At 39.5% G+C, this 16,509-nt stretch overlaps 1 protein-coding gene across 10 annotated transcripts in view; it reads right to left on the bottom strand.

Annotated features, from left to right (window-relative positions):
- The window catches only part of diaph2 (diaphanous-related formin 2), a 551,295-nt gene that overhangs the window by 304,043 nt on the left and 230,743 nt on the right, over positions 1-16,509 (bottom strand). For all 10 annotated transcript variants that reach the window (XR_013818231.1, XR_013818232.1, XM_079839686.1 and 7 more), the window contains one exon: positions 13,474-13,812. Coding sequence is in view for 8 of the 10 variants with exons in the window: in XM_079839686.1 (XP_079695812.1) it covers positions 13,474-13,812 (339 nt within the window). In the remaining 2 variants the exon portion in view is untranslated. The remainder of the gene's footprint in view (positions 1-13,473; positions 13,813-16,509) is intronic.

Below are 16,509 nucleotides of genomic sequence, written 5' to 3'. Positions count from 1 at the left end.
TATTATTAGTCATATTAATATATAAACACAAAATGTTATATACATACTTTTCATTTGTAAAAATTTAAAATAAAATAAAAATTGCATTTTAAATCGCAATCGCAATTTTAACCAGAATAATCGCAATTAGATATTTTCCACAAATCGTGCAGCCCTAATAGATAGATAGATAGATCACCTGTCATTCTCTTAACGTCAGTATCAAACCTCAACGTCTATCACCACAAGGTGTTTCCATCAGAAACCGTCATGCTAAGTTTTTTTGTTTCTTTGTTATTTTGCTCTGCAATCAACACATCACACATCAAACCCGAAAGAAAAGAGGAAATAAGAGGTTATGTCTGGCATGAAATGACACTTTTGCAAAGACACTTCTTTCTTAATCTCGGAGTACATTGCTGTTGTAATTTTTACAATCGCAGCCCAACAACTAGAAAAATATATCCAACAGCATATACCTACGTACTATTTGCAAGAAATCTGTGGAATATAATTAGAATATGGATACAATAGCCTGAGGAACTGTCAGAATCACAAGGAGTTACTGGATTTATGGATAAACACATTTTGTCTTCTCTTTCATTATAAACAATAGATGGTCATTTCCTCAACTGTCTGCAATACAAGCGTTAAAAGAAAATTACATAGTTCAGTTTGTGTCACGTAACAAAAGAATACTGGAGCAGAACACAGGAAGTCCAAATGCCTCTCGATTAAACACTAAGGGCCAGATTTACTAAACAGGGCAAATTAGTGCGAGAGCGCAATTCCAAAAAAAACCTAAATGGGAGTGGTAAATTCTGTGCATGATCTACTGACGACGCAAATTAAAACACACAGACGCAGCCCGATCATTTCCATAATGACCAATGCAATCTACCAAGAGCAGCGCAAATTAGCGTCTTGTTTTGGCCGGTGAATAATTGCGCACGTACCAGTAAATTGACGAGCGTAAACCTTAGTAAATCACCTTGCATGAGTCATTTAAATACTCTTCCCATATATTTTGCCTCTGAAAGGGAAACTCCTGCAAATGCATATGCAATAAGGTCAGCTGCAAAAATAACATTTTCAGTTTTTTAACACTAAAAGAGGGTTTGCACTGACGCAAGCTGTTTGTAAATCTGGCCCTAAGCTTATTCTTGTGTAATGTTTTCATAAATAAATCTGTAAATTCATTGTAAAACTGTTCGCTTTGAGCAACATCGCCACCCCCTCTCAATTCAGCTGCTATCTGTATGCAACACAGAAATGTAAGTGTGAATCCTGGTCAGTGGGGCGGCAGTGGCTCAGTGGTTCATGTAGGTTGTCTACAAACTGGAATGTTGGTGGTTCAATCCCCGGTTCCATCTGACCAAGTGTCGAGGTGTCCATGAGCAAGACACCTAACCCCAGCTGCTCCCAACGAGCTGGCGCCTTGCATGGCTGACACCGCCGTTGGTGTATGAGTGAGTGAGTGAATGGGTGAATGTGAGGCAATATGTAAAGTGCTTTGGATGGCCATGGGTCTGTTGAAAGCGCTATATAAATGCATTCCATTTACCATTTAGTGAAGTAACAATACTAAAAAAGTCTTACCTGGCCAAAAACCAAGGAAGTCTGCTTCTAGGAAAACATTTCACAAAATAAAATGTCTTAAATGGAATCAAATTATTTTAGGGAAATATTTCTTTATAATATTTGCTAATTTTACAGGGTTATGCAAATGCATGTCTAACGATGTGAAACATGTGTTTCTTCAGATTCAAATGGTACTCATTCCATTTTCATTTAGTTGTGTGCCCCCAAATTCATGCCTACTTTTGAATCCCTATTCTTAAGGATGTCCCACATTACTGGTCTCCGATCGCATTTACAATCTCACTAAATCCAAGTGGAACCGTGGAAATACAGAGAGACTGACAGAGTGAGAAACGAGCAGTCTCATTAGTGCGCTGTCTCATAAGGGCACTTGTGAAAAAAACCCATGACTCTTCCAAACAGAGTAATTAACAGAAGGCTCAGCAAGGGTGACCTTGTTCATGCTCAAGCAGCAGAGAGAAATACTGTAGCTTCCTCTCGCCTTGGGCGGCTACACCCATCTCTGGGCAGAAAGCGAGCAGCTCCAAACGGTCTTAGCCGCAGATGCGAGCAATCATTTACTTTTCCATAAAGGAGTGCGGCTCCCCTGTGTGGGTGTTCTAACGGTTAGAGAAATTACATTACAGCACCTCCAGGCAACAATCTCCGATGTGGCTATTTGAAAGTCCGTTACATGCTTTAGGGAAAGATCGGGAGGAGTGCAGGGGCTGGAGTGTTTCCTGACTTTACTGCTGCCGGCTGCTTTTACTGTCTGGCTGTTATCTTCCTCTGTTGTGAGAGATGGAGGGGTCTCCGGTGGGTGATTTAAAATAGCAAGATACAAACTGATTAGCATTCTCATTTTCATCCTCTCTCACTTTCAGCATTACCTATCACCGACACATCAGCATAATGACACCTGAGAGATCTGAGCATTACCATGCATGACATCACCTTGACATATATCAATAAACGATAGGCGCGTACTTAAATCTCGAATATTTTACTATATTATTTCATCGGCTCAGCTATGTGTCGACTACTTTAAACATGGCTCATCCTGTCATTGTTATAATGAAATACAGTTGAGTGTTGTTTTTAGCTCTGGTATTACAAAATGTAAAGCACTGTGCTGATGCTAAACTCATTTATTAATTTGTTAATAACAATCTTTTTTTTTTCTATCAACTTCCAAATATAAATAAGCAAATAATAAAATTAAATGAATCAAAATAAATGATGAAAATAATAACTAATGAATTTGTAAAGTATTTAATTCACTAATTATATTTGTGACCCCGCCTGTGAAACCCTGGCTAACGTTGCATAATCTAATTATGAGATTAAGAGCATCAAAGTCATTTGTGTTTATGAAGCAAAGCACTTGCATCTGAATTTTCGCTTTCAGTTTGTAGCCTATACGAATAGAACATGCATGAATGAGAAAATAAAGTGCAGGACGTGCTTGATGTAAAAGAGTTATTAAGCGCAATAAGCCATGAAAAAATATTTCAAACTCGCACTGACTGACACACAGTTCTCTTTAGCGGCGTGCATTGCGCTTGAACAGTCATGCTGTTTCACACTTGCGTGTGAAATGCACACAAAATTACAGTAGCCTATTTCAAAATATCTGTCTTGTCGAGTATTCATGCAAACAATCTGCTGTCTTAAGTGAACGTTTGGGGAACAGTTGGGGAAACACATCTGATGCTTAACATTATAGCCTATTAGATCCGTGCATTAGGTCTTCAATATTAAAGGGGTGGTAAACCACGATTTCACTATTCTAACTTTAGCTAACGTGTAATGTTGCTGCTTGAGCATAAACAACATCTGCAAAGTTACAACGTTCAAAGTTTAAAGCAAAGGGAGATATTTGCTTTTAAAGAAATCAGTTTCTAAGAACTACAGCAAACGGCCAGTAGGCGACTACAGACATTCCTCCAGGGTTGGTGACATCAACAGGCTCAATATTTACATAAACCCCTCCTCCGAGAATATTAAATAAGGGGGGGTGAGGCCATTTTGTATCGCGGCGCTGTTGTGGTATAGTAGGCTGGAGTGTTGTTGCCGCGATGCCGAGGAAACGCTGTTATTTCCATCCGGATTGCAGGTCTGGGGTACTTGCTCTGTTCAGCCTTCCTTGGGACGGGGGTGCGTTGCAGAGCGTTTAACATACAGCATGTTATATGCACGTGTGTTTGAGTCAGCGGGGAATCAGGCACGCGCAGGGCTCCCTGCAGCACATCTAACAGAGGAAAACATCCACCGTCTTCGCGATTTCAATGCCAGATTTGCACAACGTCAGCTGCGTGAAAAAAACACTGCCGGTACGTGGATGCATGACGCGCGCGCTGCACATTTCACGGAGGACAACACAAACTTCCACAAACTTCGCGAGTTCAATACAGGATATGCACAACGGCTTGTCCTGAAAGCTGGATTTACAAACAGAAGCTGTTCACGGGCCACAACCTGTAAGTCTGATTTATTTTTCATCGATGTGTTTTCCTGTAATAGGTTGTAGCAAGGAAGTAAACAGATGACAACGCTGTTCTGCAAACCAGTCTGTTAAATGCTCATTCATACTTAAAGTTATCCGACGAACACCTATAGTTACAAACACTAACGTTAAAATCTCAACAGCGAACCTGGCATTAGTGTAAATGATTCTTTGATTAGAGCTTTTATGTATTGTTTATCTACAGGCATGCTAAACATGGTTCTGTGTGTGATTTGGCTAACTTACTAGTTAAAGCCAGTGCCTAGTGTTCGTTTTGGGTTAGTTCTTGCGACAGATATTTGGCTATAATCGTTCTAAAAATACAAAAGTTAAAGTGCCATTCAGTAGCGATCATTATAGATCCGCAGTCTTTACTCTGGAGGACTGAACAGGTTCTGCTCGATCATCTTCACTCAAATGTTCTGGGTCTGATTCGGGCTCAGATTGGTATGGTTTTATTGACGCCGTTGTTTCTAACACTGACCAAAGCACAGCCTCCAGGTAAGGGGCGTGACGTTTCCGACGTGCACTCGGCGTTTAGCGAATCACAACACACTGGGCCAGCTAACCAATCTGAGCCCATCACGTATTTTTGAGGGACTGGCTTCATACAACCCGGAAAGCATCAGACCGTTTTACAAGGAGGGACAGAGCAGTGTAGAATAAAGGTCAAATATATGAAAAATAAGGCAATTCTTTTTAAAACGAAGCATGAACACATGTTACAGTGCACCCCACAAACACAGTCAAGCCTTCAAAAGAATGTGTTTTACCACCCCTTTAATGTTAATCAAACAATAAAAGAAAAGATGGAATCACTCACTGCTCTTGACAGAAATACTTTTGTAGCTTTATAATCAATTTATTTGTAATGAAGACACTAAAGACTATGCAGTGATTATTTTTATATTTGATTGTTTGTTTTTCTTACTTGAATGCTTCTATTTAGCTGTAAAAGGAAAAAAAGTAAAGCACTCAGTTTCATTTGTTTCTTATATTTCTTCTACTGTTTGTAATTTGCATCTTTGTTCTTATTTTTGATAACAAAGATAAAATAGGCATAAAAAACAGCTATATTTAGATTTTTAATAGTTATTAATAATAAAAGAGTTGGAGGAAAAGACGCATTGTTATGCATCGAGAATCTTTTTATAATCGAATTGTAGTCTAATTGAATCATGAGACAAGTGAAGATTCACAGATATGACTAACTGTCTGTACAAAGTTTGAGACTGACCAGTTAACTTGGTAGGGCATTTTTTTCCCCCATGTAGTCCTGGATTTACTTCAAATGTTACACAATAGCCCAGGCTGAAAGAGATTAATAAGATTTTCTATTGATGTTTTATATATAAATTAATTTATATAGGCCTATTTATGACATTTTCTGATATTAATATTTTATTTTACAAATAAAGTTATACAAATCATTAGAGTGAACTGACTTGAGTAAATAGGGTTGGGCGATGTCCCCTAAATTGGCAGTTGACAATGTTTACAGTAAAACATTGCGATGGTCGATGATATCATTGTTTTTTTTTTTTTAGGTAGGTAGTTTACTATATCTCTTTTCATAAATACTATTTTCTACGTAAAACTATCCGTTATTTTACTAACCCAAATAATGACTCATCCGCGCTAGGTTGCACGTGAGGGAAAAAAGTAGCTTACTTCCACTTAAGAGTTTTATTTTATTATATATCTTTACATAAATACTATTTTCTACTTAAAAAATATAATTTCGTTATTATACTAACCCAGTGTTTTGTATGTGAATGCTGTTTCAAGGGAATATTACCACAGGAGGGAAGCACGAAGCTTTGTTTAGACTACAAAGGAAATAAATTAGCACTTCTTTGTTCTGTTTTGCGATCTGGTCTCACGATTTTCCATGAATTTAAACAATAGGCCTAGTCCATTTTATCCCAATGGACATGGATATCTCGTTTCCTTTCCCAAATCTTCACTCGCGTCGCACCCATTTTCGCAGGGGATTATAAACGTTTCTTCCTTTCGTTTGCTTATAATTAAGTCTATTATAAATATTCACATCTTTTACTGTGGGAAAGTATAAAAAACACTGTAGGACGCATACCTTTTTACTTCAAATTTTATTTAACACAGTTTGTTCTTGTTATTAAACTTGGTAAGGCGCGTCAAGTTTATTTGAATAGCGCATTTCTCACACACACACACACACACACACACACCGGTGATTTTAGTTTTGTTTTCTCTGGCAGTGAATAATCAAACATTGCCTAAATGTCTTGACCCTGTAGAAGATAAATTTCGCTCTTCAGACATTTTACAACAAGTGTTGCCTTGCAACATCAGGAGAACACATGAAGATGAAGATATTCGAGAAGATCGTGTCCCACATTCCTCTCAAAGCACAGAGCGGTATATGACGCATCTTTGCAGGGAAATAGTATGAATCAAATATTTTTTAACTAATATTTAATTTTCTTATATTCTTTAGGGTACCATTATTTACTGACAATCGTTTAGATGTTTTATAGGCTGTAGTGTGTTGTTTCACTGACGGAAGTGCTAAAATAAAAAATGGATGTTTCAGCCTCAAATCATTTCAAAAGGATATCTGGCATAGACTACAGTATTTAAAATAGCACGCATTAGTTTTATTCTCAATTTAATTTACAGGGCAATCCCTGCTGAGTTTTGAGTTTAACTATCCACAAGTTTCCTACGCCCCATGAAGCCCTGCATCAAAAGTGGGAGTGTCTTCCGGTTTGAAGTAAACAAGCGGGACTTTATGCATTTCCATCGTAGTTTATGCGCACGTTTTCATATCGGATAGAAAATGTATCCGACTCAAACGACTGCATACATTTGTTATGTGCATTTATAGAATTCATTCGCATCTTAGCGTTTCCATTCAGCATTTTTTTGATGCAATAACGTTATCCCAAAATGCGCATAAAAATAGGTGGATGGAAACATAGCTTATTGACATTCAACAGTTGACAGTCATTCAAGCTATCCAAATTGGCTAACGATGTGGGAACACAACATCAACAAACTTTCAAAAGGGTGAAACAACAGTACCTTTACCCTCTGCGGTAGTTGGGAGGAGGATGTGAAGAAGTGGCCTCGTATCGCATACGGTAGCATTTTTAGCTATTTTCTAGATTCAGTAGCCTGTGATGTTAAGGCGATGAGCAATTTCAAAAGCTCAGAGGCGTAGCAGTATCTGTCCGAAAAGATCTAAAAGCGTACATTGAGCCGAGCCTGAGCCTACACGTGTCCCATCACAAGGCATGGGCGCTAGCATCAGTGACAGGTGAAGTACGGACAGCGGGTTGTTCATGTATTAGGGCCAGGATGCTGTTGTAGTCATGCAGCAGCACTTTGGTGGAAGGTCAGTAAAGTAAGGAAGGACAATTAAGGACACGGAAATTGTATTATTTATTGTATTGTGATATTATTAATTAACTAATAAATGTACTAAATTAAATGTTTAGTGTGTGTCATTCTGCAAATGCTGCTTCACAGTAACCTTAACTTAAACCTTGTGGCACCATCTGATAAAAAAAAGTAAATGTTAATTTTGAAACCTTGCCAATGATCCGAAAAACACTTATGCTGTGTTCGAAATCGCCCCCTATACCCTTAAATAGGGCACTATTTGAGTGAACATCCATTTGTAGTGGTGTCCGAAACAATAGTGGACGTTTTTGAGTGCACTCATTCAATCCCACAATGCACCGCAATAACGAGTGTACAGTAGATGTACACGCTGGAGAATATGCTTGTTCGATGCCCGATCGGCGTATGACAGCAAACTCCCGCGAGAGCGTTTCGAGAGCAAACGAGAAACGACTCATGCTTTTGAATCGCTCTCACTCTCAACCAGACGGTGTACTCTCGCACTGTGAGAGTCGCGCCCTGAATGAATTAACTTACCGCCGGCCAATTCACCCTATGTACCCTTATTCTCCATCCACTACTCCAAAAACGAGCCAACAAGCTTAAAGTTACCCCTATAGCTCTTTACTTGTGTGGCACTGAACTTACTTGGAAAGGGTAATGAATAATAAAGTAACTAATAAGCATTTAATTAAAAAAATTAAGAATTAATATTTATATATTTCATACTATATAGTAGGCTACTATTTATACTTTATGGGCATCAGAAGCAAAAAAATGTGGGTGGGTCCTTTAACAGAAACATTTTACTGGAGTAGATGCAATTTACAATAAATATATTTAAATATATCGGTTTGTTTAAACGTCTGGTTGAGGCAGACAAAACTACGGAAAACTCAATCTTCATTAGCAACAATAGTGTAGGGGTAAGACACATGGCATTAAGATTTGGCTCAAATTGATCAGAGGTTCGAATCCGCCTTTTGCCAAACTCGCTCTGATCCTTTTTCCCGTCACATATCAGATCGGAAAGGCATTTATTTTCAATTATTATGAAGAAAATATTAGACAAGTGAAAATAAAGCTTCTAACGCATTTAATCAGGGTATGTAAACAGACATGTGCTCAATTAGAGATGATAAAAGTGAGTGGGTCCAATATCATTGGTCTTAAAAAGTGTGTCGGTCGATGCCATCTCCTGGCGAAACGCGGAAATTCATTCAATGCATGGCGCGACTCTCACAGTGCATTATGGGTATTCTCTAGCCGTCGAGCATACATCGGTTGTAAACTCGTTATTGTGGTGCATTGTGGGATTGAATGAGTGCACTTAATAACGTCCACTATTGTTTCGGACACCACTAAATGGCTGTTCCCTCAAATAGTGCCCACAGCTGAATCAATCATCCATCCATCTTCCAAACCGCACTGGTCCAGCACAATATCATGCATACAGGTATAAAATATCCTTTTTAAAATGATTATTATATTGTTTGATTAAGGTTACATGCTAGTTTCCATGGAAGAGTTCAAGATAAATCTTTTCATTATTACTGGAGCTGCCAAACAGCAAGCACAAACTGCAAAAACGGCAGCCTTTCCGGCGCACTTAGTGTCCGAAATCACTCACTCGTCTTCAAAGTGGACTATATCAGTGGACTAATGTAGGGAATAGTGAATGAGGGTATAGGGGGCGATTTCGAACACAGCATTAGCCTCTCCACTAACTAGCACACAAAATATCATTGGAATACTACTTCCGCCGCCTCACCGGAAGTTGTACCCACGTTCTTTTTTACAGTAGCGCCCCCCGGAAACAGGTGGATAGAAGACGGGGGTGTGTGGCATCACGACGGTGGCGCTCCATCGTGATGTCGGTCAGCCATTATATCGTTCATCGGCACAACCCTATTAGAAAATCAAGCTCTTGTGGTACCCCCATTAGTTTCGTTGTTTCACACTTTTAAGAGAATCTTAGCTTTGATGTTGTTTATGGCACATAGTCAGGATAATTATGGTTCAAATGTGTTGCAGTTTTAAAAATAAGATTGATTTTAAAATGGGAATTTCTCAAAAACATGATTTTTCTGAGCCTGAAATTCCGCAAATCTTTAACATGGTCTTAGTCAGTCAATATTAAAGATATCAAGGTTATATTTTCACAGAATGTTCTTTCAAGTTTAATACCTTTTAAGAATTTTTTTGAGACTCTTTCAATACATTTTAAGACCTCACCGTCAATTTAAGTTTTAACCAGTTACATCAGCAACACTAATTATATATATATATATATATATATATATATATATATATATATACATAGCACAAGAATGGTTGGTTGGTAGAGACAGTGGTGCACAGAAATGCATTAAAGAGACCTGCATTTTGCATCCCATAGTGGCTTTGTGGCTAGCACTTAGCATGTGGGACCGGACAGATTAACATTTGAGGGCAGCATTATCATTCATAATGTCTAAATAATAATTCAAAAGCAAAACTTTTTGAAAATATATATTTGTAAGTGGAACTGGCAGCCAGTTACTGGTTACAACGGTAATTTAATGCCTTTTTTTTAAGAGTGAGTTTTCCTACACCCATATACATGGGGGTAATCTTTGAAGGATGAAAAAATAACATTTTGCTCGTCACTTTAAAAATAACACAAATATGAATATTAGCATTTTGAATTGCTGAGAATAGATGTGTGAAGTACTTGAAAGCATTTTACTATTCCTGTCAAACTCGTTACAGTTATTGTTACAACATTGAATACATGGCAAATGTTATTAATTTGTAGATAACTTGTTATAACTTGTTAATTCGTTGCTCAATGTTTCTCCTGGTTTCCACGTCAGTGCTGTTTGATCTGATAGAGATACGGTTAATATCGGAGAACTCTGCGCTGAATTTGAATGCTTCTCACTAGATCTCGAAGCGATGTTCTTAATTCTGTGACTAATTCAAATGCTTTTCCTGGATCTCCCACAGTGTCGTGGGATAGATCAACTCGTAGCTCGCGCTCCCTGCTGCTGCAGCTGCACTGACATTGGTCCGAACTGATAAGAAGCGAATGAGAAGCACAGTTTTGTTCCGCTTACGTTTGCCATTTCCATGTTGGGAAACGGTGTGCGCCAGCGCGACCAAGCAAAATTGTGCTCGCACAGGCAGGAAAAATGTCCGTAGTCTAGAGAGCCCTAGTTTAGCTGGCTATCACGCAACAGTGCAGTCAGTCAGTGAGCACGGTAACAAAGGACATCAAATCTAGCGGGATTCCATAAATAAACTACATCAAATCCCACTTTTCATCTACGCAATGATTAGATTCAGGAAAACTTTAGCATACAACCTGTGGACAAATATACACAATGAAAAGATGATACAAAATGTAATACCTTGGAAATGGCATTTAAAGGGCACCTATTATGCCCCTTTTTACAAGATGTCATATTGGTCTTGGGTGTCCCCAAAATGTGTCTGTGAAGTTTCAGCACAAAATACCCCACAGATAATTTATTATAACATGTTGAAAATGTCATTTTGAGGCCTGTCTATAAAAAGCTCTGTTTTGGTGTGTACTGCTTTAAATGTAAATGAGCTGCATATCCCCGCCCTGTCTTTAGAAGAGGGTGTAGCATATACATCTCTCCAGTGCATGGCAGATTGCATACAGGACTCAGAGGGCGGGTCTATGTTAAAATGGCAGTGTCAGTCAAACCTTGCGGGCGGGCCTTTGCAGTGTGATGTCACACTGCAGAGAACCTGAGAACAGCTTCTTCTGAAACACTGCTTATGATTTTTGGGGATTAGAAAAAAAATACTGGGTGGATTTTTATCGTTATAGGGTGGTTGTTTACAAACACTGTCAACACACATTTATGTTCAAACATCATGTAAAAGTGGATTTTGCATAATAGGTGCCCTTTAAGACTTTTTAAGACCTTTTTAAGGGCCTTAATATTCTATAAATTGATTTATCAACTTTTAATACTTGTTAAGACCCTAATTTTTCAACTTTCAATATTAAATCAAAAATCGACTGAACAAATGATACACTGATTTTTAAACCCAATCCCATTTCTACCCCTTAGCCCTTCCCTTTCCCCTACCCTTCATTTTGTGCGTTCATGTGAAGGGGTAGGGGTGTCTCGATTCTCTTTTGGCTGGAGTGGTAGGGGTAAGGGGAAGGGCCAGATAGCCCTTCAAACTAAGATTTTTCAGGACCACACTTCGAACGAGGGGTATGATGAGCTTACCTCCACCGACTACCGTGCTGCATAGAATGTGTGTATGTTGCCACTCGGGATCGACCACTTATGTGTCGCCTGGCTGCCAGTTTCTCCGTAGATTTGAGTGATTTTAACACATATTAATAATAGTTTAAAAATATATATCTGGTCATCCTTCATAACGCAGTCGCTATTTACAATACATATCGTCTGTAAACTCTTGCGTCACCAAGTACGGCTGACTTGACGTATAACGAATGAATATTATCGCAGCACCACAGTAGATAACGAAACCATATCCGTACCGGCCAGCCGGCCGGCTCGGATCAGCACGGAATGGAACGGTTAATAAACAAAGAGAACAGTTTGGCCCGATGGAAAAGCGGCTTCAGTAGTCTTGTATGTTCTGTATCATTCTGTATCATCTTAGGCTCATACGTTTTTGAACTGAAAACGAGCGCCATTTTATTAAGTCCAAATACAGCGCAAAACTCTTTTGGGAGTGAGTAATTTGTTAAACGTGCTCGCGCCTGATTTCTGTTAGATAGCCTACGCACTTCATTGCTGTTCATCATATTGGTTAAATGTCACAGGTCACTAATAAAAGAAACGGAGTATGATGACGTGTAATGGAATGGTAGTGGTGTCCCATTTCTTAGGGGAATATTTTCACCCCTACGCCTTGGCACTCTGTTTCAAGGGGCATGGGGAACGGGTAGGTGTAGGGGAAGGCGAAGGGGTATAAAATAGAATTGGGATTGGGCCTTACTTTACCATCATAGAAAGAAATTACATTTTAAAATAAATTTAAATAGAAAAAAAAGTTTTTCAGTTACAGTTTACTGTTTTGCTGTATTTTTGTTCAAACAAATGCAGCTTTAGTGAGCATTAACATTTATTTTAAAGTATAAAATAAGATTATTATTCAAAAGAGAAAATATACAATATAATACAATTCACTGTAATTTGTTCATACTACAAACCACACAAAGTCAACCTCATTAATATGAAAGAAATTACCACAAAAATAAGGAGTGGTGCCCTTGGGGCTAAATGAATCCTGCTTTTTAGCTCTTGAGCTTTTCAGTGTTGAGTAGCCCTGATTTATATTATGTATTTAAGATTGCTAATTGAGTTTCTTACTTAGAGTTCTTATTTATATTTTTTTTCCATAGGACTCTGCTTGTTGTGGAGGAACCTATCCTCTCTGCACTGACGCATAAAGGAGTTAAAGACAAGGTCGAGTATAAGCATGAAAAAGTACAAATAAATTAGCCCAGCTTTCAGACTGTTAAAGTCCCCAAGGTGATGGTTAAATGAATGATTGAGAGTTAAAAGGAAAAGGACAAAATGAAGAGGTTGACCCATAGAAATCGCATTTAACGCAATGGAGGATTACTCAGTATTATTGTATGTATTTTTGTTTAGTTTTGTTTAGTTTTAACTCAAAAAGTATTCAATTACGGCCAGAATGTGCATGCAAGGGCCCTTGAGCTAATTAATTAGTTTACGGCCCGATATCTTGAAAGGGAGGCAGAGTGGCGAGTCGTGTCTCACGGCTCAACACTCTTTTTAATAAGCTGCATGTACTGGTAGGCTTTGGACCATCAACTCCCACTGAAAAAGTCACATTCTCTTTTTCATCCTTTCTTCCCATCTTCCTCTTACAAGCTTTGAAGGCGACATTACTGCCACTATTTGCAATTTACTGCTGACCTTGGAGTGTGTTTTTCAGTTCTCAGAACACGTGTTTTTAAACCGCTCAAGCTTCAATAGTGTCTTTGTCTTTCTTACCTTGGACCAGTTCACCCGCTTCATGATGCTCTCAGGTTTGTAGGTCTTCTTGGGCACCAGCCCGTAAGGCAGTTGGACAACGAGCGGAGGAGGAGCCAAAGGCATACCCGGAGGTGGGGGTGGGCCTCCTCCAGGAGGTGGAGGCGGAGGTGGAGGTCCGCAACCGAATGGAGGTGGAGGCGGAGGCGGAGGAGGTCCCAAAGATGCAGGTAGAGGAGGAGGAGGAGGTGGTATACCTCCGCTGGGGGGCAGTGGAGGGGGCGGAGGAGGAGGTGGTGCAATGCCACCTGCTGGTGGTGGTGAAGGAATGGCACCAGCTGCTCCAGGTCCTGCTGCAACCTGTGAAGGGATTACATAGAGTGAGAAACAAGAAAAGGGCATCTTACGAGACCACTGTGAGCCAAATATTCACCTCAACCACTCCCAGCCTCTACACCCAAAGGCCCATGCTTTTATCACCATTACATGTTTTATCCCATCAGAACTAACGGGTGAGACAAGGGCAAAGGAGAGTGGAAGATAAAAGACACTGTGTTTACAGCAACTGCCTTTTCAATTTTAGGAGAGTGCATTAAAACAAGTCTAAAAATCAGAGAAAGTGAGAGAGAGGGGGTTGGGGAAAGATGGGAGTGGAGGGGCTCCTCGCATGCATTAAATAAGAGTTGATAAAAGCAGATGGATGACTTGGGGCCGCTGTGGCCTTCCCTCCGGGCATTGGTTCCCTCAGCAGCACTGAGCATCTGCCTGTCTAGCACACAGAGCCCCGCCTCCTGAGAGCCAAGCAGGGGCCAGAGCTCAGAGGAGCCTGAGCTCACCGTCTGATTCTCTCACTGGGTAAACTGGGACACGGCAATTCCTGAGGGGCAGGTAGTCACATTGAATATGTAAATAAAAAAACGTCAGGACAGTCAATGTGACCGATAGATTCTTTTGGAATGTACACACCTGTCAGTGATTGGGCTCTCAGAGGAGCAATTTGACAAGTTTTGCACAAGTGGTGAAGTGAATATGTGTGTATGTGTGTGTGTGTGTGTGTGTGTGTGTGTGTGTGTGTGTGTGTGTGTGTGTGTGTGTGTGTGTGTGTGTGTGTGTGTGTGTGTGTGTGTGTGTGTGTGTGTGTGTGTGTGTGTGTGTGTGTGTGTGTGTATGTGATGGAAGGGTTTTCTTGGTGGACACAGGAAGGTTGTTTCATCCAGGTTCCAAAATCAACACTGAGCCAAACGTGAGAAGAAATTGCAAGTAAATTGACTTTCTGATGGAATATTTAAATGAAGAAAAAAAAAAACATTTAACCCATACAGAAACATGTCACAACTTAATGTTTTAGCATAAGAACATTTACTGAATTATTAATTCCTCATTAAAAGGCTATCTAAGATATGGGAACTCCATGTGAATGAATGAATGGCTGCACAGGTTAATTGTGGAACCTATTTAGCAAATGTTCAGTACACAGAAAACAAAACATTGAGATAAAGAAAATGAGATAAAGCTTAACTCAGGTTTTATATATAGGTATATTATATATTAGTGTGAGTGAGTCAAGCTTACAGGAATCCCAAGACCCATAAAAGTTGGTTATGTTATGCTGCTATTTAATACCTATATATATAGGTATTATATAGCAGCATAGCATAACCAACTTCTATGGGTCGTAGGATTCCTGTAAGCTTGACTCACTCACACTCACTCACACACACACACACACACACACACACATACACGCACACAATTTAAAAGCCATTTCAGATTCAGATTAGCAGTAGAGAATGAAAAAGCGCCTGACACTGAGGACATAACTCAAAAATAAACAAACATGGTGAAGTTTATGATGATCATCTGTTATTGTTTTTAAAACATAATGACTTAAGCATTCATTCGTTCAGTATGGAACATACTTAACTGTGATTACACTGAATGACAAGATGACAGTATCGATATTTGTTTGCGGATGAAATATGGAAAGCACTTTGTGTAGACTGATTCATCTCGTTTAATCATAAAGCATAACAGATGAGAGTAAACCATTAGACTTGATTAACATGTAAATTGCCTCTGTAATTTGCTAATAGATTGAGCGTATGAATAGGATGCAGCCACCTGAACCTTTAGCAGTAATGAGAAGAGTAATCGGGCTTGAACACTCATGCAACTGGTGGCGGCAGCCAGACGACCTCTCTGCTCCATCCTCTAGATCCTTAACCTTGAGCCACAAACCATAGAGTTTTAAAACAAATGTGAGTTTTTTTTTTTCTTTATTGGTCTTTTTTTTTTCTTTCCTGGTAAGATTACTGAAGTTCACGAGATGGTTTCCAGGAAGAGAAGCCATTATGGAGGAGTCAGGGCTCAATTCATCCAGTAACTGATAAGACAGAGGGCGGTAAATGTCCTGACAAATCAGCTTGCTCTGCCCGCAAACAGAATAAACAGGTATTTTGAATCATTGATAAAGGGTGGGCCAGTCTCATTAGCAACAAATGATATGCAAATGCTTCAATTAGAAGTCCCAATAGCCCAGATATGACTTGACCTTTGGATGATTACAAACCTATTTTTTCCTCTCTTTTTTTCCCTCCTCCTCCTTCTCAAAACTTGCTTTGTCCCTCATTCTCATCACTGCTTAGTGAAAAAGTTTCTCATTTTCTAAAGCAATTCCCCTCTCTGCGCTCCAGCCTCAGTTCAGTTGATTAGGAGAATGATATGCGTCGAGCCACATTTTTATATGCATTACTGAGTGTTTGATTACACAATGCAGGCAGTGGATTGTTTATTAGAAGGGAAATTAAAAAGGTGTAGAAGCATCATGCAGGAAGCTGAGGCCCCTTGACGAGTACCCTGTCCCATGATTATGCGTCTGTCAATCTCCAGCCCGTTGTGACCCATTTTCTCTCTTAAGTTTAATACAAGAGAATGCCAAGCAAATTAGCTGCTAAATTAGAGCACCATCATTTCCACATCGCTTTGGCCCTCTGTGGCAGCTTGTGGCGCGATGCAGACCCTCCAGCCACAGTTCTGGAATGCTAATCAGCCTCAGGC

Source organism: Gobio gobio (assembly GCF_949357685.1).
Source record: "Gobio gobio genome assembly, chromosome: 16".
In the NCBI taxonomy this organism is placed as follows: Eukaryota; Metazoa; Chordata; class Actinopteri; order Cypriniformes; family Gobionidae; genus Gobio; species Gobio gobio.
This window is presented reverse-complemented; position numbering and strand designations above follow the sequence as displayed.